The sequence below is a fragment of the Typopeltis vanoorti genome, chromosome 4, assembly GCF_054136105.1.
Source record: "Typopeltis vanoorti isolate ZY-2024b chromosome 4, IOZ_Tvanoo_1.0, whole genome shotgun sequence".
NCBI classification, from domain to species: domain Eukaryota; kingdom Metazoa; phylum Arthropoda; class Arachnida; order Uropygi; family Thelyphonidae; genus Typopeltis; species Typopeltis vanoorti.
The window spans coordinates 66673609-66695561 of record NC_143552.1 but is presented as its reverse complement, the minus strand read 5'-3'; the positions used below and the strand labels follow the sequence as shown (position 1 = coordinate 66695561).

At 33.6% G+C, this 21953-nt stretch overlaps 1 protein-coding gene across 2 annotated transcripts in view; it reads left to right on the top strand.

Moving 5' to 3' along the window:
- Positions 1–21953, top strand: part of LOC150107373 (DDB1- and CUL4-associated factor 10 homolog) — a 186511-nt gene that overhangs the window by 89811 nt on the left and 74747 nt on the right. For both annotated transcript variants that reach the window (XM_090391238.1, XM_090391239.1), the window contains 2 exons: positions 18075–18188; positions 20753–20950. In XM_090391238.1, coding sequence (XP_090247364.1) covers positions 18075–18188; positions 20753–20950 — 312 coding nt within the window. The remainder of the gene's footprint in view (positions 1–18074; positions 18189–20752; positions 20951–21953) is intronic.

Genomic DNA, 21953 nt, shown 5'->3' with positions numbered 1-21953 from the left:
GATGATGTCCTAAGATACTTGGGATGAAATATTTACAATTAAATAATTTTCACTGTGGTTAATACTTGTGTTTCTTTTAATTATGATCGCACCACAGGTTTCGTTATTATTATTTTTTTTTTTTAAAAAACATGTAGGAATAATTCCAGTGTTCCTGCACCTCTTCAAGTAGGTTAACTAATTGAGTTCCCTTGATATATAAAATTTCTACTTACTCTATTGTTTAGCTTTGTGTGTTATGCCTTCTTCATGTAGTATTAACAATTGACTATTTAGACTTATGTGGTGGTTTGAATATGTTATGAGGTTTAATGGAATAAATAAAACACGTAAATAATTCAACAATACGTTTAGTCACTTCTGTATTTCATCTGTTGCTGAAACATCATCAGAGAAACAATATTAAAATTGCAACACACAGAAATTTGCACAAACAATAAATGGAAAAGATTAGAAAAGGTTAAAGTGCTATGAGGGGGTGCCCTCTATTAGTGCTGTTGGCTAGCCTTAGCTGCATTGGAGGGAGGCCTAAGAATTAATTTACCAGATCTTGGCAAGTGCTAAATCTGCTAATTCTAAAAAAAAAATTAAAAAAAGGGTGACACTGGAATTATTCCTATATATATATATGTTAAGCAGTAGAATATTAAATTTCACTCTTCTAAAGCTCTTCATGTCTACAGGCATGCTAGCTATTCTTTACTCCGAGAACAGATTGGCCCAACATGTGCTACTCTATCTGCTAAACAATGCTGCCATTAACTCTCTTCAAGTAGCACTGCTATCAATTTAACTTTGAACTGTTCTCTCTAACATATCAGATAAATTGGCCTGTAAAGAATTTATAAAAATTAATGACAAATATGTTAAGAATTATAACAATATGCATCAATTTTTTTTTTCTCAATTTTGCAGTAGCACCATCTTCAGACTTTATACTGCACATAAAATATTGTATTGCAGTTTGCATCCTACCATTGCTAACAATATCAGGCTTAACTTAGCAAACATACTTTCTCAAGCCTTGCTACTAGATGAAACCTCTCTAACAGCCAATTCCTCTCTCTATAAATTATGCAAAGATAGGAGCTTAATAATCACTAGAGCTGACAAGAGTAATTCTGTTGTGGTCATCAGTACTAGTGAATATAATCAGAAAATAAATGTTTCTCAGGGACAGTATTACTTATAAACCACTGGATTATGATCCCACTAATTCTCAAAAGAAAGCATAAAAAACTTATTAAAATTGCCACATCTTGGCCTCCTGAAATAGTTAAAAAAAAAAAAAAAAAAAAAAAAAAAAAAAAATACCCAATTAGTTTATTCCCCCTCCCTCCATTATATAGATTGTCAAAAATTCACAAACCCAATAACCTCCATCCTGCAAGTGAGTAGATGTCACTCACTCTCGATCTTTTAAGTTAGCTAAATTCTTAACCACAGAAGTCATTCTTCTTATGTTAAAAATTTCATTCATTTCAAACCTTTAATTCAAAATTTAGTTCTTGTTAAGAACTATCATGAAAAGCTTTGATGTAACCTCTGTTTTTTTTTTTTTTTTTTTTTTTTTTTTTTTACTAAAAAAAAAAAACTTTTTCTCCTGGATATCATTGATCTTTTTAATTTTACCATTTATTTTGGCTATTTCACTTGGAAAGATATTATTTATAAACAGATTAAGGGTACAGACTTAGGCTCCTTCTTCTCTCTCTTCCCCTCTAGCCACTTATTATATGGAACATTTTGAAAAACATGCTCTTGATACTGTAAAATTCGATGCAGCATAAATTTTTATATTTTTTATTGTATCGACTTTTTACAGAGGTCACATCTAGAAAGACTTATAAAAATAACTTTTGGTTGTTATTGTAAATAGAATACTAAGAGCCTATGTATAAACCCCAAAGGAAATTAGCTTCCTCCTTACATAAACAAAGAATGTTGAAAGAGTTTGAGAACAGGAACCAAACCTTGGAGATTCAGTGGCAAGCCTTGAAGAAAACCCTGATTGATTCAGCCAGAGAGGCATGTGGTGAGGTTGTCTGCAAGGATAGAAAAATCAGAACTCCATGGTGGACACAGGAAGTTAAAGAGGCAGTGATGGAAAAGAAGAAAGCATATCAAAAGTTCCTGGCAAATAAGTCAGCTTTTGCTCTTAGAGAATACAAAGACAAATGTAAGAAAGCGAAACACTGTCTAAAACTAGCTAAACAAAAGTCATGGGAGGACTTTGTCAAGAACATAGAAAATAAATATCAAGAAGGTGGTAAGATATTCTGGAGGTTGTTGAAGAAGCTTAGAAATGGAGGAAAGAGTACTGTAAAAGGAGTTAGAGATGATAAAGGTTACATGAAAACAGGAGCAAAAGATATGCTTGAAGTGTGGAGTAATTACTTCGAAAAATTGCTAAATGAAACAAGCATTGATAGCACACTGGTAAAAAACACTCAATAGGCATACAGTCAGGAATACATATCCATAATTGAAATAAAAAAAGTCATCATCAAAGGCTTGAAATGTTGAAGTAAGGTGGTATAAAAGAGGGATGATGATTGGACTAGGGCTTTCGTAGTACTCATATATAAAATAAAAGGGAAGTAAAACTTGAGAATTACAGAGGTATTTCCCTACTGAGTGTTCCTGGTAAGATTTATGCTAGTATACTTGAGAAATGGTTGAGAAGAATTGTGAAAGAAAAGTTTGGTGAAGAACAAGCTGGATTCAGGCCAAATAGAGGCTGTCAGGATCAGATCTTCACTTTACGACAAATATTCGAGAAAGCATGGGAATATAACAAAGATCTGTATTTAAGTTTTGTTGATCTGGAAAAGGCATATGACAAGGTGCCAAGAGAGAAGCTATTCCATACGCTACAGTTATATGGTGTCAATGGGGCATTATATATCAAGCAATACTTAGTCTGTATTTGAATTGTAAGCCAGCAGTTAGAATTGAAGGAAGTATGGGAAGATGGTTTAATGTTAAATCTGGTGTGAGACAAGGATGTACATTATCCCCTCTGTTATTCATTATCTATATGGATCACATTATGAAAGAAAGTGGTACTAAACATGATATAAAAATTGGAGATGTTAATGTCAGCTCTTGGCTTTATGTGGACGATGTTATACTTCTAAATAAATTCGCTACAAGTTTGCATGATTCCCTGACTAAATTGAATAACTGTTGTAATAGATATGGTATGAAGGTCAGTATTAAAAAGACAAAGACAATGAAAATAGGTAGAATTGTTGAAAATGTCAACTGTGTTGTGAACGGGGAACCTGTGGAACAAGTAAAACATTTCAGCTACTTAGGCACGATTTTTACTGAAGATGGTAAATTAAATATGGAAATAGACAATAGAATCAACAAATTTGGTATGGTTGGAAGTCAATTGAATAAATTCATATGGAATAAGAGAGAAATTAGTCGGAACACTAAATTTAGCTGTAAAACACTTCACACCAAAGACTAGAGACCGCAGATATGAGAGTCCTGAGAAAGATTAGAGGCGTGAACAGATGGCATCAATGGCAATATCATATTAAAAACGAGGATATTAGGAAAGAACTTGACAATGTCTTCATCCAGGAATGCGTTAGCAGAGCTAATCTCAGGTGGCATGGTCACTTAAACAGAATGGGTGAGGGAAGATTAGCAAAACAAGTGTTCTCTGCCAGGTTGGCAGGAAAATGACCCAGAGGAAGACCAAGATATAGGTGGATTGATATGGTGCAATGTGCCTTAGATGATAGAAATATAAGATCTGATAATGATAATATTGGAGTCTTGACAAGTAACAGACTGATTTGGAGGAAAATTGTAGATAGGAAGTTAGTAATGATGTAAATTTTTCATTTAGTACTATAATATCCTGTACACCCCTTGAGGGTACATGTCAGGAATCTGATGATGATGATGTTAAAATGGTAAAGCCAAAAACATCAAAATAACCTTGTCATTGGAAGGCTATTTTGATGTTAGTGCTCTGATTAAAGTGTAAGAGAGCCCTTTTGTTTACAAGTTCAGTCTTAGGCGAATTTCAAGGTCAGTGGAGAAAGGGGCGGCAAGAATAAAACATAAATTCCGCAATCTGGTAAAACGGATTAAAGACATATGAAAGGAGAGAAAAGAGAAGTCGACGGAAGTTTTAGATCAAGAGAGTCACGAGGAAATATCTGGGGTTTCCAGACCTGCATCTAAAGTTTGCGTGGCAAAGTATGGGGATTTCAAACCTTAACCCAAAGTTCCAGAGAAAACTGAATATAAGGCAAGGATTTTCAACCATCAGGGATGGACAATTTTGGCTAGGACACGGAGAAGTCTGAAGGAGGAAAACGGAGGTCGATCTGCCGTAAGTCGCTCAAGATCATAAATGAGGGTAACCAGTAGTGATTAGCCACCAAGGAACTAAGCTGATTCGGAACAGATGTTTTGCCACTCAGATGAGTCTGCGCAAGCCCCGACAGCTGTGACCCCTTCGCCCGAAGTTTAAGACGCCGGGAAATTGCTCCTCAAACCCCGCCAACTGACCTGATGGAGTTGCCGGTGCTCCGAGAATCTCGAGGAAAAAAATCCAAAAACCTGAGACGGAGAAGAAACTGTGGTATGAAACGGACTGTGAAGAGGAGCACTAAAAAGAAGTAAAGAATTAATGTGAGTTGTTTATTATAAGTTATTTTATATGTGGCATAAGAGAACTGCTTTAGATGGACTGCTAAGTTAATAGTGCTAAGATATTTATGTCCAAGAGTGAATTGATGTAAAATTTATGGCTGGAATTGTTAAGTGTGTAGACCAGAGCATAGCTATTTCCTAAGAAGTAATTGGGCTAAAAGGTTAAACTGTTAATTGTAAGAAACCCCCAATGTTTACATCGTAAATTGTAGAATTGCTATACAAGTTATATTTTATAATGATTTGCTTAAACTAGGAGTTGAAATTTAAGTTGAGGTGATTATTGTAAATTTATTGAATAATCGTGGGAAATTGCCTTAAGAGTTGTCATATTTAGTGAGACTGAGATTACAAACAGCAATTTCCCTATTGCATGTATTGTATATTCAGTCTTAGTATTTAATAAACATGCTTGTTATTTATTACTGTTTCCAAATAAACGCTATCCTGTGAGCGGGAAACTAAATGATAGATAAGATAAGGAATGCATAGAAAGCCACACTGTAAATTGATTAAGTGAGAATTTTGTGTTAAATTAGGACCTACTGGAAGTACTGCTTGTTCTTATACCACAAGAAGGCTTGGTGGCGCAGCTTAACCAAATAAATTTCTAGTGCTCTCAGGTATAAAAATATAGTCACGGAAGGTAGAGTAAGAGATGGAACCAAGAATAGGAATTAAATAATACAGCATAAATAGATAGCCATAGTTTACAATGGTGCAGCAATAGAAACCGTTTATAATACTACTATTCTCAAACTATCTGACTAAGATACATTGATGTATTCTCCATTTGGCCACATGGCTCAGACACATTAAACTTCCTCTTCCATCTCAATAGACAGCACCCTAGAATCCAGTTCACTATAGGAAAACAAAATGAATCTAGAAAAGACAGGCTATTGTTATCTTCTTTTTGAAAGAAAAGGTGGCATCACACATTTTCATAATGGCACCTTGGCTTTCTCAGTTTACAGAAAACATCCACACAGGCAAATATGTACACAAACTCTCCCATCATCCCACCCATTAACAATGTAGTGTTATCAAAACAATTTTAATGGAGTCTCCAACCTCTTTTCTACCAACGCTTAATATACAACTGAACTCTCCTTCATTTGCCAGACTTTCCTGTCCAATGGTTACAATGCCAAAAAGATCAACAAATTAATTGTTCTTACCATTTCTTTGTGTTTCTCAACATGCTGACTATAGTAATGCTATCATTGTTCCTTATATCTGGGGCAGCTCAGAAAAACTAACCAGAACTCTGTTAAAGTACAATCTCTCTGGCTTTCTGCAACTCATCTTATTATCGTCAAACTGGGAGATAAGCTAACATCTGCCCAGAAGAACATAAAAATCATCATCATCATCAAATTCCTGCCATGTACCCTCAAGGGGTGTACAGGATATGACAGTACTACATGAAAAAATTACATCATTACTAACTTCCAATCTACAATTTCCCTCAAAATCAGTCTGTTACTTGTCAAGACTCCAACATTATCAGATCTCATATTTCTATCGTCTAAGGCACTTTGTACCGTATCAATCCACCTATATCTTGGTCTTCCTCTGGGTCGTTTTCCTGCCAACCTGGCAGAGAACACTTGTTTTGCTAATCTTTCCTCTCCCATTCTATTTAAGTGACCATACCATCTGAGATTAGCTCTGCTAACGCATTCCTGGATGCTGACAATGTCAAGTTCTTTCCTAATATCCTCATTTTTAATATGATATTGCCATTGATGCCATCTGTTCATGCCTCTAATCTTTCTCAGGACTCTCATATCTGCGGTCTCTAGTCTTTGGTCAAGTGTTTTACTTCTGACCCAGCTCTCAGATCCATAAGTTAAAATTGGTTTGAACACAGTCTTGTATACAGCTAATTTAGTGTTCCGACTAATTTCTTTCTTATTCCATATGAATTTATTCAATTGACTTCCCACGATACCAGCTTTGCTGATTCTGTTGTCTATTTCTATATTTAGTTTACCATCTTCAGTAAAAATTGTGCCTAAGTAGCTGAAATGTTTTACTTGTTCCACAGGTTCTCCATTCACAACACAGTTGACATTTTCAATGATTCTGCCTATTTTCATTGTCTTTGTCTTTTTATTGCTGACCTTCATACCATATCTATTACAACAGCTATTCAATTTAGTCAGAGAATCTTGCAGACTTGTAGCGGATTTATTTAGAAGTATAACATCATCCGCATAAAGCAAAGAGCTGACATTAACATCTCCAATTTTGATATCAGGTTTAATACCACATTCCTTCATAATGTGATCCATATAGATAATGAATAACAGAGGGGATAATGTACATCCTTGTCTCACACCAGATTTAACATTAAACCATCTTCCTGTACTTCCTTCAATTCTAACTGCTGACTCACAACTCAAATAAAGACTAAGTATTGCTTGATATAATGCCCCATTGACACCATATAACTGCAGCGTATTGAATAGCTTCCCTCTTGGCACCTTGTCATATGCCTTTTCCAAATCGACAAAACTTAAATACAGATCTTTGTTATATTCCCATGCTTTCTCGACTATTTGTCGTAAAGTGAAGATCTGATCCTGACAGCCTCTATTTGGCCTGAATCCAGCTTGTTCTTCACCAAGCTTTTCTTCCACAATTCTTCTCAACCGTTTCTCAAGTATACTTGCATAGATCTTGCCAGGAACACTCAGTAGGGAAATACCTCTGTAATTCTCACATTCAGTTTTATTTCCCTTTTTATATATGGGTACTATGAGAGCTCTACTCCAATCATCGGGAATTCGTCCCTCTGTCCAGGCTTTCTGAACTATGCAGTGCAGCCACTGTAAGACTCTTATACCACCATACTTCAGCATTTCTGGTCGAATATCATCTACTCCTGCTGCCTTTCCACATTTCAAGACTTTGATGGCTTTTTCTACTTCAAGTATGGATATGTATTCCTGACTGCATGCCTGGTCAGTGTTTTTTATCACTGGGCTGTCATCACTGCTTGTTTCATTTAGCAGTTTTTCAAAGTAATTACTCCATACTTCAAGGATATCTTTTTCTCCTGTTTTCATTTCAGCTTTATCATCTCTAATTCCTTTTACAGCACTCTTTCCTCCATTCCTAAGCTTCTTCAACAACCTCCAGAATATTTTGCCACCTTCTTGATATTTATTTTCTATATTCTTGCCAAAGTCCTCCCATGACTTTTGTTTAGCTAGTTTTACACAGTGTTTAGCTTTCTTACATTTGTCTCTGTATTCTGTAAGAGTAAAAGCTGACTTATTTGCCAGGAACTTTTGATATGCTTTCTTCTTTTCCTTCACTGCCTCTTTAACTTCCTGTGTCCACCAGGGAGTTCTGATTTTTTTATCCTTGCACACAACCTCACCACATGCCTCTCTGGCAGAATCAATCAATGTTTCCTTCAGAGTATGCCACTGAATCTCCAAGGTTTGATTCCTGTTCTCAAACTCTTTCATTATCTTTTCAATAATATTTCTGTATTTTAGTCTACAGTTCACATCTGAGAGCTGCTCAACTTTTATTCGCTTTAAAACTTTCTTACATGTTATTCTTTTCAATATGAAATTCAATTTTATCCTGCTCAAGACTAAATAGTGATCACTTCCAATTTCAAACCTCTGTACACTCTGGTGTCCTGCACCAGGGAGAAAACATCACTATCAACAATAACATAGTCAATGAGACTTTTCTTATTCCTAGCCTCTTCTCTCCATGTGAATTTGTGCACATTTTTATGTTGGAACATGGTGTTAGTAATAACCAGTCCATGTCCTGAGCAGAAATCCAACAGATATTTGCCATTATTATTAGCTTTGCTCTTTTCTCCAAATTTTCCCAAAATATTTTTGTATGTCTCACAATCATTTCCTACTCTACTATTTAGATCCCCAACAAGGACCAACTTTTCATTTTTCATTGTGTCAGTTGCTTTTTCTAAAGTCTCAAAAAAATTCCTCCACTTCTTAGTAGAACCTTCTGTGGGACCATAAGCACAAATAAGTCTCATTGTCCAGTTCCCCATTCTCATATTTGCCCACATTACTCTACTTGAGACTGACTGCCATTCAAGAAGATTAGCCTCGTATTTTGTGTTGAATACTATGGCTACTCCTTCTTTTCCTTGATTGTCATTGCCTGAATATAACATAAAATACATTAACATAAAATACAAATACATTAGTTAATAAGTTGTCAACACACACACACACATTGAAAGAATTTTTTTTAGAAACAGCCACAGATTTAAGAAAGCAACCTAATCTTAATAATCCTTTCTTTATAATCTAATCTTAATAAATATGGGTGTATTCAACTTCCCAAGAGTTGGGAAATTTTCTCTTTAACTTATTGTTTGGCATGTTTTTGTGTTTTTGCAATTGTAATATAGTTTTCCTGATGATGTTTCAGTGACTGAGATGAAATATAGGACTGACTAAATATGTTCTTTAATTATTTATGTGCTCTATTTATTCCATTAAATCTCATAATGAGTTCAAACCAGCATGCAAGTCTAAATAGTTGATAATTAAACACCATATACTGTAATGAACTGTTCTATGCTGCTTAATTGTGCTGGCTCTGAGATTAAGCTAGAAATGAGTTAATCCAATTAAGGGTTCTCCTGACTGAAGGATTATCACACCTCTTAACAGATTAATTGATTGTAGCACTTATTATTCATGTTTCTTTATCTCTGTATACTTTTGCATCCAGATTTTGCTGGATGTGGAAACGTGCTCTGGTCAGCATGAAGGTTAGGTTAACTGTAGAGGTGCAATCTGGCATTGGCATCAGTAACTGATCTTGAACTATGTCTCAGCCACTAGTGATTTACTTCACCAATTCTTTGAAAAATTCCCATAATGTTTCCTAAATTCTGACTAGCCTTCTTTTCAGATCCATGTGCTTCTGCTTTGTACGTCCATAGTATTTTCATAATGCTTGTTTCTCTTTACTTCAGGTAAAAAGTCCACTGGGAGACCAGAATACTTCATAAATAATGCAGTTAAGAATGTCAAGACAAAAGAGTTAAAAATGATAGAATTAGAGATATAACAAATAGAAAAAATCTGGAAGAAATGTTATAGTTTTCTCTCCAAGTTAGAATATCTTTGCTACACTATTCAATGACAGAATTATCTTAACAGTATTAAAATTTTCTTATTACTTTTCCAGAGAAACATATTTCTTTGATTTTGAGACTTCTAATTTGAATCCATATTTGATTTCTTCTTCCATCTTCTTTCTCATCAATCAGATGAGGCCCAATGAAAAAATCTTTGCCAACTGGCTTATGTTTGGCCATTTCTCTCTGTAGCTTGATAATTGTAACTGCCTTCAAGGACTGTAACAAAGTTTTTTTTGGTTTGCCTCTTGATGGTCTTGCTTCAGTGATTCCATTCAAGGCTATATTTAGTAATCTCTGGATGTGTCCAAAACCATCTTAATAGTTTAAAAATTATATCTGTGATTTCTTCTCTATGGTTTAATTCATGTTTGGATTGCTCAATTTATTTTGTGTTCTGCCCAGTAAGTCGTATTTTTCTTAAGCATTACACTTTGAATGCTCTGATTTTGTATTTTTCTGGTTGGATCTCTTGTCTCAGCTCTATATGCTGCTGTAGGTATAATAATGATTTTATAGTCTTAGTTTGAGGCTTTTTTCCATATTTAGTTCAATTTATTCATATTAGACTATCATATATTAGGTGATTTTACTGTTTCTGTGATGTCAAGGCTATGAGTAATGAGACTGCCACGATATATAAATTGCTTTGCCTGTTCAAGTATATGATTTTTTAAGTTTATGGAAAAAAATTTCCCCCATTTCTTCCCTTTTCATTGTTTTTGTTTTGCTTAGATTGATATTCATTCCCAAAGTTTTGCGCTCTTCATTAAAAATGTTTGTCTTTTCCAATTGTGCTCTAGATTTTGCAAGAATAATATTATATGCATATCATTGTGGGCTCTTCATGCCATTCATTTTTAGACTTGTTCTTTGGCTATGGTTTTGCATATTCTTTGAGACAGGTTGTAAATAAATTTGGTGAGAGCTGGCAACCCTACATGACTCCTCTTTCTACTTTGAATATGTTTTATTTTATCAAATTTGACAGTTGCTTTGGTATCTTTATAATAATTTGCAATAGAGGTTGTACCTCTGAATCTAATGTCATAGATTTTAAGATGTGTATCATTTTGTTCTGGGCAGTGAAATCACATGCTTGTTTGAAGTCAATAAACTAATGCTTAGATAAGTTGTATGCACAGCCAGGCTATCAACTTCTATTGTTTCATTCATTAAAGTCTGGATTCTATTTTGTATAATACATGTGATTCCAGTTTCTAAAAATGAGAAGTTTTGGTATGTCTGTTTCTGTATTCAACTTGTTTGAAATCTGCCAGTATTCTGCAATAAGCAGCTATTCTGTAGGTCTATCTTTCTTGTTCAAAACTTAGTAAATATTAGAATTTGGGACTCTGCACAGCTTTATTTCAATTCTGAAACATGTCATTTTGGGATTATCTCTTTATCATATAAACAATTAAGAACAAGCAGAAAATTTGCTTTATTCACAAAAGTAAAATTCCTTAGAATATGCTGATCAGAGTTTTTTTCAAATACATAATTTCACATATATAAGAATTAGCACTTTCTTACTGAAAGATGCTGTAAAAGTATTAAATGATTAATTTAGTTTAAGTTAATTCTTTTGATTAATTATGTTTTGTAATCACTTTGTGATTGTAAATTCTTGAGACAGAAGATACTGTTATGAAGTCTTTTGCTTCTCTCTGCCCCCCTTTTTTTTTAATTCCAAATTCTTTATTCTAAGCTTCATATTATAGTACAAAATTTTGAATGATCATATGTGTAACATAAGAGTAACAGCTCATTCAGGTTGTGATATGCATATAGTTACAAAATGTTATGTAACTATATGAAATATATGTAATTATGTTATCATTACACACACACACACACACACACACACACACACACACACACACACACACACACACACACACACACACACACACACACACACACACACACACACACAGACAGAGGGAGGGTTAACATGCTAATAAAAATCTGAGGAGAAGGGCAACATGCTAATATGTATAGAAGAAAAAAGTTGCATAACATTAATTAGGTTTTTGGAACAGAATAAAACAAAGTAGTTAAATAGCATTTAAAGTTTTACATTTTACACATTAAACTGGATCTTTGAATACAAATATGCTAGAATCCATTACCTTTTTCTCTCTCTCTCACTGTTTTGGTGCATTTTGCAAAATACGTACTCATTTATATGAGTGGTTCTGTCATCTATACCCAAATTATTCAGGGACATATGGGAGTCTTTGAGAGCCTTACAAATATTTGTTTTACAGGAATATTTTCCATTTCATTAAGAGTATTTTGCATGGGCAAAATGCAGAGTTGAAATTAGATAGTGTGGTAATTCCACTATGGAACAAATGGAATTTAATAAAATTTGATTTAGGATGCATGGTGTTAGTTTGGTTTCTTATTTTATTTATTTATTTATTATTATTATTTTTTTTAGCAAAAGATTCAAAGTGATATTAATCATTCCATACTAGCTAGGCAGTATTTAATTAAATTTGGCATTTTTTTGGTATTGTTATTAAAATTTGTTATTTTACTTTTGGAAATCAGACTTTGTTTCATATAGACCTTTGGTAAAGTAGTCAATATTATATCTTGACCTAAACCAAAACTGACTGAGTGTTGTAAAATGCATTTTAACTATTGTGACATACTTGATCATTTTTTTACAAACTTATTATTTGATAGTTCTTAGAGTAGTGTAACTGTCATAGACATCCTGGTATTTCTCACAAAAGTAATGGAAGCGTCAATTATTGAAATTTCTTCTCTGGACGACAGTTGTTACAGTAATGCCTAGAACATATGACAGCATTTTATTATTAAACTACTCTTAGGTTCAGGACCTCCTTGTAAGCCTCCCACCAATTATGATTCTATTTTAACTCACAAAATAATTCATAATTGATAATTCAGTACATTTCAATGCAGTAAGTTCAAGACTGATTGAGTGAAAAATATGCTTCCTCCTCTCTCTTATTTTTGTTTTAGCAAAAAAACATGAAATAATTCCTTACTAGCTTAATGAAATTGAATAAAATTTAGAATCAATCTTAAAATTTGAGTTGTTTTAGTTGGACACCATTTAAATTGTCTATAATGACATATGCAAAATTGCTGTAAGTTCAATGTAAATGTTACCATATAATACTGCAATTATGAAATGCATTTTATAGCTGTCTGTGACCATTTCCTTATGTTTATTCTTTTAAGTGAATCATATCCTATCCCATATATCAGACAGTCACATCATTATGCAATAGTCCACAAATATGTATGGGAAATGCTTTTGGTTACAAAGTGAAGTGGTAGTTTCTTATTTTTCTTACTTCAAAGCAACATATTTAATCAACGTAGTGTAACAAATTTTGCTTGATTTTTAGCAAAAATTTTGAGTATGTATTTCTGACAAGCATTTGGTATAGGTATAGCAAAATTATTTCTGAAGCATATTAGTTTTTCACATATTGCATGCAGTTTCATGCATTTAAAATTTTCACATTGTTATTAATTTTTTCAAAACTGGAATTAGTGTTTGTAGTTGGAACATTAGAAATATTATTCCTGCCTTTAAAATTTTCATTTGATCTGTGATATTTATCATATATTCTCTAGCTTCTGAAAAATCCATTGATTGTCATTTTGTAACAGATTCAAGAGCAGGTTACATCAAAGAGCACTTTTGTAATCATGACAACTTAAGTTGTGCAGTATATGGTCTCATTAATTAAGGTTAACCGGTGCATTTTGATACATTATTATATCAGTAAATATTTTTTATTTGGTGGTCCACATTCATTTGTAGCTGTTTGAAATTTTTTGTGTATAGAATATGAGTTCAATTGTATAAGTAAAAATATTTGCTGAATAGTCATATATCATACACTATTGTTAAGAATAAACTTCCATGGCCAACACACATTGCCAGAGATCCCACTCAAACAGCAGCATATCTATTGTATTGAGCTTTAACTTATTCACATAACGTTGTCAGTGCATGCCACTTCCCTCCCAACACCACCACTACCACTCATCATCATCAAATTCCTGACATGTACCCTCAAGGGGTGTACAGGATATGATAGTACTACATGAAAAATTTACATCATTACTAACTTCCTATCTACAATTTTCCCCCAAATCAGTGTTACTTACTTGTCAAAACCCCAGTATTATCATTATCAGATCTTATATTTCTATCATCTAAGGCACATTGCACCATATCAATCCACCTATATCTTGGTCTTCCTCTGCGTCGTTTTCCTGCCAACCTAGCGGAGAACACTTGTTTTGCCAATCTTTCCTCGCCCATTCTGTTTAAGTGATCATACCACCTGAGATTAGCTCTGCTAATGCATTCCTGGATGCCGACAATGTCAAGTTCTTTCCTAATATCCTCATTTTTTAATATGATATTGCCATTGATGTCATCTGTTCACGCCTCTAATCTTTCTCAGGACTCTCATATCTGCGGTCTCTATTCTTTGGTCAAGTGTTTTACTTTTGATCCAGCTCTCAGATCCATAAGTTAAAGCTGGTTTGAACACTGTCTTGTATACAGCTAATTTAGTGTTCTGACTAATTTCTCTCTTATTCCATCTTCAGTAAAAATCATGCCTAAGTAGCTGAAATGTTTTACTTGTTCCACAGGTTCCATGTTCACAACACAATTGACACTTTCAACAATTCTACCTATTTTCATTGTCTTTGTCTTTTTAATGCTGACCTTCATACCATATCTATTACAACAGTTATTCAATTTAGTCAGGGACTCTTGCAAACTTGTAGCGGATTTATTTAGAAGTATAACATTGTCCGCATAAAGCAAAGAGCTGACATTAACATCTCCAATTCTGATATCATGTTTGGTACCACTTTCCTTCATAATGTGATCCATATAGATAATGAATAACAGAAGGGATAACATACATCCTTGTCTCACACCAGATTTAACATTAAACCATCTTCCTGTACTTCCTTCAATTCTAACTGCTGACTTACAACTCAGATACAGACTAAGTATTGCTTGATATAATGCCCCATTGACACAATATAAGCTTCTCTCTTGGCACCTTGTCATATGCCTTTTACAAATCGACAAAACTTAAATACAGATCTTTGTTATATTCCCATGCTTTCTCAACTATTTGTCGTAAAGTGAAGATCTCATCCTGACAGCCTCTATTTGGCCTGAATCCAGCTTGTTCTTCACCAAGCTTTTCTTCCACAATTCTTCTCAACTGTTTCTCAAGTATGCTTGCATAGATCTTGCCAGGAACACTCAGTAGGGAAATACCTCTATAATTCTCACATTCAGTTTTATTTCCCTTTTTATATATGGGTACTACGAGAGCTCTACTCCAATAATCGGGAATTCGTCCCTCTGTCCAGGCTTTCTGAACTATGCAGTGCAGCCACTGTAAGACTTTTATACCACCATATTTCAGCATTTCTGGTCGAATATCATCTATTCCTGCTGCCTTTCCACATTTTGAGCCTTTGATGGCTTTTTCTACTTCAAGTATGGATATGTATTCCTGACTGTATGCCTGTTGAGTGTTTTTTACCACTGTGCTATCACTGCTTGTTTCATTTAGCAATTTTTCGAAGTAATTACTCCATACTTCAAGGATATCTTTTTCTCCTGTTTTCATGTAACCTTTATCATCTCTAACTCCTTTTACAGCACTCTTTCCTCCATTTCTAAGCTTCAACAACCTCAATCTTGCCACCTTCTTGATATTTATTTTCTATGTTCTTGCCAAAGTCCTCCCATGACTTTTGTTTAGCTAGTTTTACACAGCGTTTAGCTTTCTTACATTTGTCTCTGTATTCTCTAAGAGCACAAGCTGACTTATTTGCCAGGAACTTTTGATATGCTTTCTTCTTTTCCATCACTGCCTCTTTAACTTCCTGTGTCCACCATGGAGTTCTGATTTTTTCTATCCTTGCAGACAACTTCACCACATGCCTCTCTAGCTGAATCAATCAGGCTTTTTTCAAGGCTTGCCACTGAATCTCCAAGGTTTGATTCATTCTCAAACTCTTTCATTTTTTCTTCAATAATCTTTGCGTATTTTGCTCTACAGTTCACATCTGAGAGCTGTTCAACTTTTATTCGGTTTAAAACTTTCTTACATGTTATTTTTTTCAGTACGAAATTCAATTTTATCCTGCTCAAGACTAAATAGTGATCGCTTCCAATTTCAAATCCTCTGTACATTCTGGTGTCCTGCACCAGGGAGAAAACATCACTATCAACAATAACATAGTCAATTAGACTTTTCTTATTCCTTGCCTCTTCTCTCCATGTGAATTTGTGCACATTTTTATGTTGGAACATGGTGTTAGTAATAACCAGTCCTTGTCCTGAGCAGAAATTCAACAGCTATTTGCTATTATTATTGGCTTTGCTCTTTTCTCCAAATTTTCCCAAAAATATTTTTGTATGTCTGACAATCATTTCCTACTCTGCTATTTAGATCCCCAACAAGGACCAACTTTTCCTTTTTGATTGTGTCAGTAGCTTTCTCTAGAGTCTCAAAAAATTCCTCCACTTCTACCTTAGTAGAGCCTTCTGTGAGATGATAGGCATAAATAAGTCTCATTGTCCAGTTCCCCATTCTGATATTTGCCCACATTACTCTACTTGAGACTGACTGCCATTCAAGAAGATTAGCCTCGTATTTTGTGTTGAATACTATGGCTACTCCTTCTTTTCCTTGATTGTCATTGCTGGAATATAACATTTTGTATTTATTGCTCAGAAAGATCTCACCAGTTTTTGCCTTTTTTGTTTGTCACCCCTATTATGTTGATCTGGTACTTATCTAATTCCTCAGCTAGCTCTATTTCTTTGCCATTCAGGCTTCTTATGTTGACTGGGGATGTTGAGTTGAGGTTTGTTTTCAGATTTGTTCCAGTAGCTGACTTTTCGCCGTTCGCCCTGGTTCCCTGGCGAAAACAACGGGGGCCTTGTTTAACCTGGCGATGCCCCAGCCGGCATGAAATTTTGTCATGTTGTACCATCATTTTGTATATTGGTTTAAGCCAATAAGAATACAATTTGGTCGGCTAAATCCCAAATTTCCAGCCCATCCTCATTTGTTCAGTATCCAGATACCCAACGGGGTGAACCAGGAGAAGGCGAGTTGGACATTAGGTCAGAAGCGCTGTTTGGTTCTCTGCATTCCTTTAAAGGCTATGTGGAGGTCTCCTCTTGGTTATACAGCTTTGACCCTTAAGCATCCCCACTCTCTTATGTGTAAAATATCTACTTACAAAACACATAAACTGGTTTTAACTGGTCGGAGGTTTTTCATTGTAATGTAATAGCCTACTAATTTCGCCGACTTGACTGTTGGCTTCAACTGGGCATACAAGGTGACAAAACAGCTTAAAAAAGATCAAAAAAAACAAGCTAAGGATATAGAGTTAAATCATAAACAAATGTTAAATATTATCTAAATTCAAGTAAAACACTACATCAAACACATGGAGTGTGTATGTTATCAGTTATTGTTATACATGTATGATATATAATTGGCAGCAAAATTGAACTCCAACGTGTTGAGTAATCTTATGAGACTTTTTGATATGTCACCAAGGATGATCCCTTGGTTTCTGTTCAGACTGCCTCTTGAATGCATAACTACTACTGCTTGGATTCTTGGAATCCTTCCCCAGATTTCCTATCACTTTGGCACCTCTATAGCACATTTGTAAGCATATGTTATGATTTGCCTTCAGTTGGATAGACGTAGGTTCAAATCTCATCTAGGAAGTAAAGAACCTTTATAAGGGCAGAGGCGACAGGTTTTTTGTACCAAAAAACAATCAAACAAGTCAGGAAACACTCAGAATTAACAAATGTGAATACCATCATCATAGCCTGAGTTGTTTCATAATTCCAACCAGTTGTCATGACATTGGAAACTAGATGAGCAAATCTGTACTTAATAGCCTCTGTCTGCTAAATTCAAATGTCTCAGTTAATGCACGTGTGTGTGTGTGGGTGGGGGGGGGGGAGCATTAGACTCCCATTAGCGTAAATAAATACTCATATAGTTTACACAGATTGGGAATTTTATTTTTTGTTGTTTTACTTCATATTTCTGCTTTTATCACATTTGTATGAATGTTTTAATCATAGTGAATAATCTCTAGTAGTATAATATTCATTAGTAGCATTAATTAATGTCACTGTTTAAATACTTTTGCTTAGGTCTTTGTTAGTAGCAGCTGCAGAACGTAAAAGCATACTGTTATTTGATCCATTAAACTGTAAATTACTAAACCATGTTGAACAGGCTCATAATGACTGTGTAAATTATGCAAGGTAAGTTGCCTAATGATAATCTTTATGCTTATCATTCTAATTACTGTCATCAGTAATAAGACTGATTGATTTATTTTTAAGGTTTAAACATAGTTTATGATCATTCTTTCTTATTTAATAAAATTCTGTAATCTATGTATGTTATTACAATTACTGTTCTTTTTTTCACCAGAGTAGCAGTCATAATCTTTGCATTATAAAATATCCCTCTGCCACCCTAACAGGAGTTGTTTCTTGATCAGATGTCCTGTTGAGTAAAAATAGACCACTTCCTTTTCTTATATTGTTACAGAGGTTTTATTTAGTAAATTGTAAAAATTTTTATCTAATTATTGCTTCTAATGCATATGGAAAAAACATTTATGTATGTGTTAGGACCGAAGTCTGAAATCCCCAGTTTGCAAAATAGCTAACTTCTTCGCACATTGGCCAAACTGATCAGACATGTTATAATTTTGTATCTTTGGGATATGGCCAGTCATGTCCAGCCAAACTTTGTGATCAACAATTTTCTTGTATGTGCATTCCTGTGTTTGAATGTGTTGAAACTTCAGCTGGTCCCAAATAGAATTGTATAGTCTGGCTAGTGATAGTGTGGGAATGTTATCTTGGGTTGTTTAGTGATACTGACTGTGTTGTTTCTGTTTTGTAAAATAATGTTATGGCTTCAACTTTGGAGGGAGAAAGGCAGAGTAAACTTGGTGAGTAATCAAATTATGCTCAAATTATTTGGTGAGTAATTTGAGTAATTACTCACCAATGAAAATGATGGATGATTTACAGCTGATAGAATGTTTGGTACCTGGGTAATAAAAAGAAACAAAATGAGAGAGAATGGAAGTTTGAGAACACAGAGAATTTTGTTTTAGGAAGTTTTTTTAAGAAAACGTGACAGTCGGAATATATTAATAGAGGATTCCAAAAAGGGAATCCTAGCAACATGAATCCTTAAACTGGAAAAGTGCAGTGCGACCTTTTCCAATAAATCGAAGAGTAAGTAAAAGTCCTTTCACTTACTCTTCAACATGTGAAGAGTAAGTAAAAGGAGATGTTAAATAGACATTCTGTTTCAATGTTTGAAGAAATGCAAAATGAAAGCATTTCTGATGATATTATTTTATCAGAACGAGTGATGTAATTAGAAAATCTGAAACTGTAAAGTGGCTTTAACGAAGAGCTCTACACCGATACACTTTTGTTTATAAAGTAATAAAAGAAGCTTTTTTTTTTTCTGATAAAGAATTTATATGTGCTCATAATAAAATTGCCTAAGGTAAGAATATTTGTACTCCAGTGAGGATGAATGGAAAAATATATGCTAAATAATCAAACACTGCATAGTCCTATGGAAGTTAAGAAGTTTTATATTTTGAGAAGAGGTCTGATAAAGAACTAGCTAATGAAGATTTATTCTCTGTAGGAACTTGTGTAAAATAAAATGTTCAGTCTGACAGACATGATTAAGTATTTGTTAAACAAATTAGTAATAGAATGAGTCAGTGAAAGAATAATTTATCTTCTAAAGATAAAGGAGATCTCTATGGTTTTATTTTAGAAGACCTTGGATAGTCATTAATTTAATTTTATTTACAATGCACATAGTTTTTAGTTTCATTAAATATATAAAAATTGGCCTTGAGTCAATTAATTCCTGGATTCTACAAGTAATAGTTAAGTCATTGCACCAATTAGATTGAACTCTTGTAAAATTTACTTAACACTTGTTATAAAAACAGTCTCTTTAAAGAGATAAAAATGGCAGTCTCTTAACAGAGAGATTTAAACAAAATCTTCCTGTACACCCTTATTTTCTAACTGCAGACTTAAAATTTAGTACAGGCATATATTGCTTTGTATATCTCATTTATGCAATTTGTAGTGTTTTGAACAGCTTTTCTCTTCACGCCTTATTGACATTTTTTTTCAAATTATAAGACTTAAATACATATCCTTGTTATATTTTATAATTTCTTGATTTTCCATTAAAGTAAAAATCTTGATTCCTGATTATTCCTGTTTGGTGCAAACACAGCTTTAATTTTGTTTGCAATGCACATTGTTTTTAGTTTCATTAAAATATATATAATTTGGTGCTTGAGTCAATTAATTCCTGGATTACAGCAAGTTCAAGTTTCTCTGCAACCTCTTGATTCTCCATTTTTTAAGCTTTTTTTAAATAGTTTCCAAAACATTTTGCTTTTTAGCTAGCTTTAGTACCTTTTTGTTTTCAAAATTTTTGTCCGTTTTTGTCCTGATTATTGATGCAAAGCGTGTTTAAAAGAGCATTAAAATTGTTATTAAGTTTTCCAGATATAATAAATAACTAGAACAACTCAGCAACATGAATAAGTTAAACAAAAATCAAAGTAACATAGTTATTCTTGATAATTATAAGGTGTGATCTTAGAGCTAATTGCAAATTATAAAAACCGTGTATACTAAAAAAAAAAAATATGTATGGCTTCTGTTAATAATATATTTCCTACCATGAAAGTGCTCTAACTGTTTTTTGTATATAACTAAATCATGTTGGTAATTGTATAATATACTTTTATTCTGGCTAGATTCCTTGATTCACGAATGTTTGCAACATGCTCAGATGATACAACAATAGCTCTTTGGGATGTTAGATATCTTAAGTGCAAAATAAGATCTCTTAAAGGGCATTCCAACTGGGTGAAAAATATAGAGTATGACAGTAGCAGTGGTTTACTGATAACATCTGGATTTGATGGCAGCATTTATTCCTGGGATATTAACAGGTAATTTATTTGAATATATTTTATATTCAGTTTTACAAATCAGTGTGAGTTCTTGAAAAGTTCACTCTGTAATTTATATAAGTAAGAAAGAATTCTCATTTGGGATGTAAAAACCAATGGTTTATAGACTGGCATTAATGATGGAACCCTCGTAAATGTATCTAATATTAGGAAGTTTGACAAAATATACACCTTGTTGTAGTAAGTCTTGTGCTTAAAAATTTTTTTTTTTTTTTTTTTGATCCATATGAATTATATGAAATGTGAAATTTTAATGTTAGTAGAGTAATTAAAACCAATTAAGATAAAATACAGGTATATTTTACCTGTGTATCTTATAACTTTCAGTATTTGTGTTATACATATTCTACATGTGGACAGATTTATGAATGGCTATTATTTTTATAACAGCTGTTCATAAATCTGTGATTAAACAATGTGTTTTAATTACCAATAATATTGGTAATTCAAACACAGCTATTGCTGTGATCCCATCTTATATTCCCTTACAGTTAGGTCCCATGACTTGTTACAACTAAGTAACATTGCTTTTTATAAAGTTTTTGTATTATAGGATAGCTAATTTTACCTTTGTAGTCTGTTGTGGCCTGTTCTCAGTGCATTCCCAGCTATTTATTTAGGAACCAAATAAGTAAGACTTACTCGTTACCTTCCTTTTCCTTAGAAGTGTAACAATGATCCTCTAATTACAAGATTCATATGTTTGAATCTCTTCTCTTTCATAAGTAGATTATGTGGTGGAGAAGCCGCTTAAATCTTAATGGGGGGGTTAAATTTTTTGTGAGAAAATGCGAGTATATTCAATTTGGCATAAATATAATATTAAATGAATGTAGGTTGAATGAACAGATTTTACAAAAAGTTAATGAATACAAATATTTGGTTATTTTAGTTGATCATATTGGTAAGACAACTGGTAGAGCCCAACAGATTAAGATTAATTAAATTAAGTATCATTTGTAGGAGGAAGGAAGTTATGATA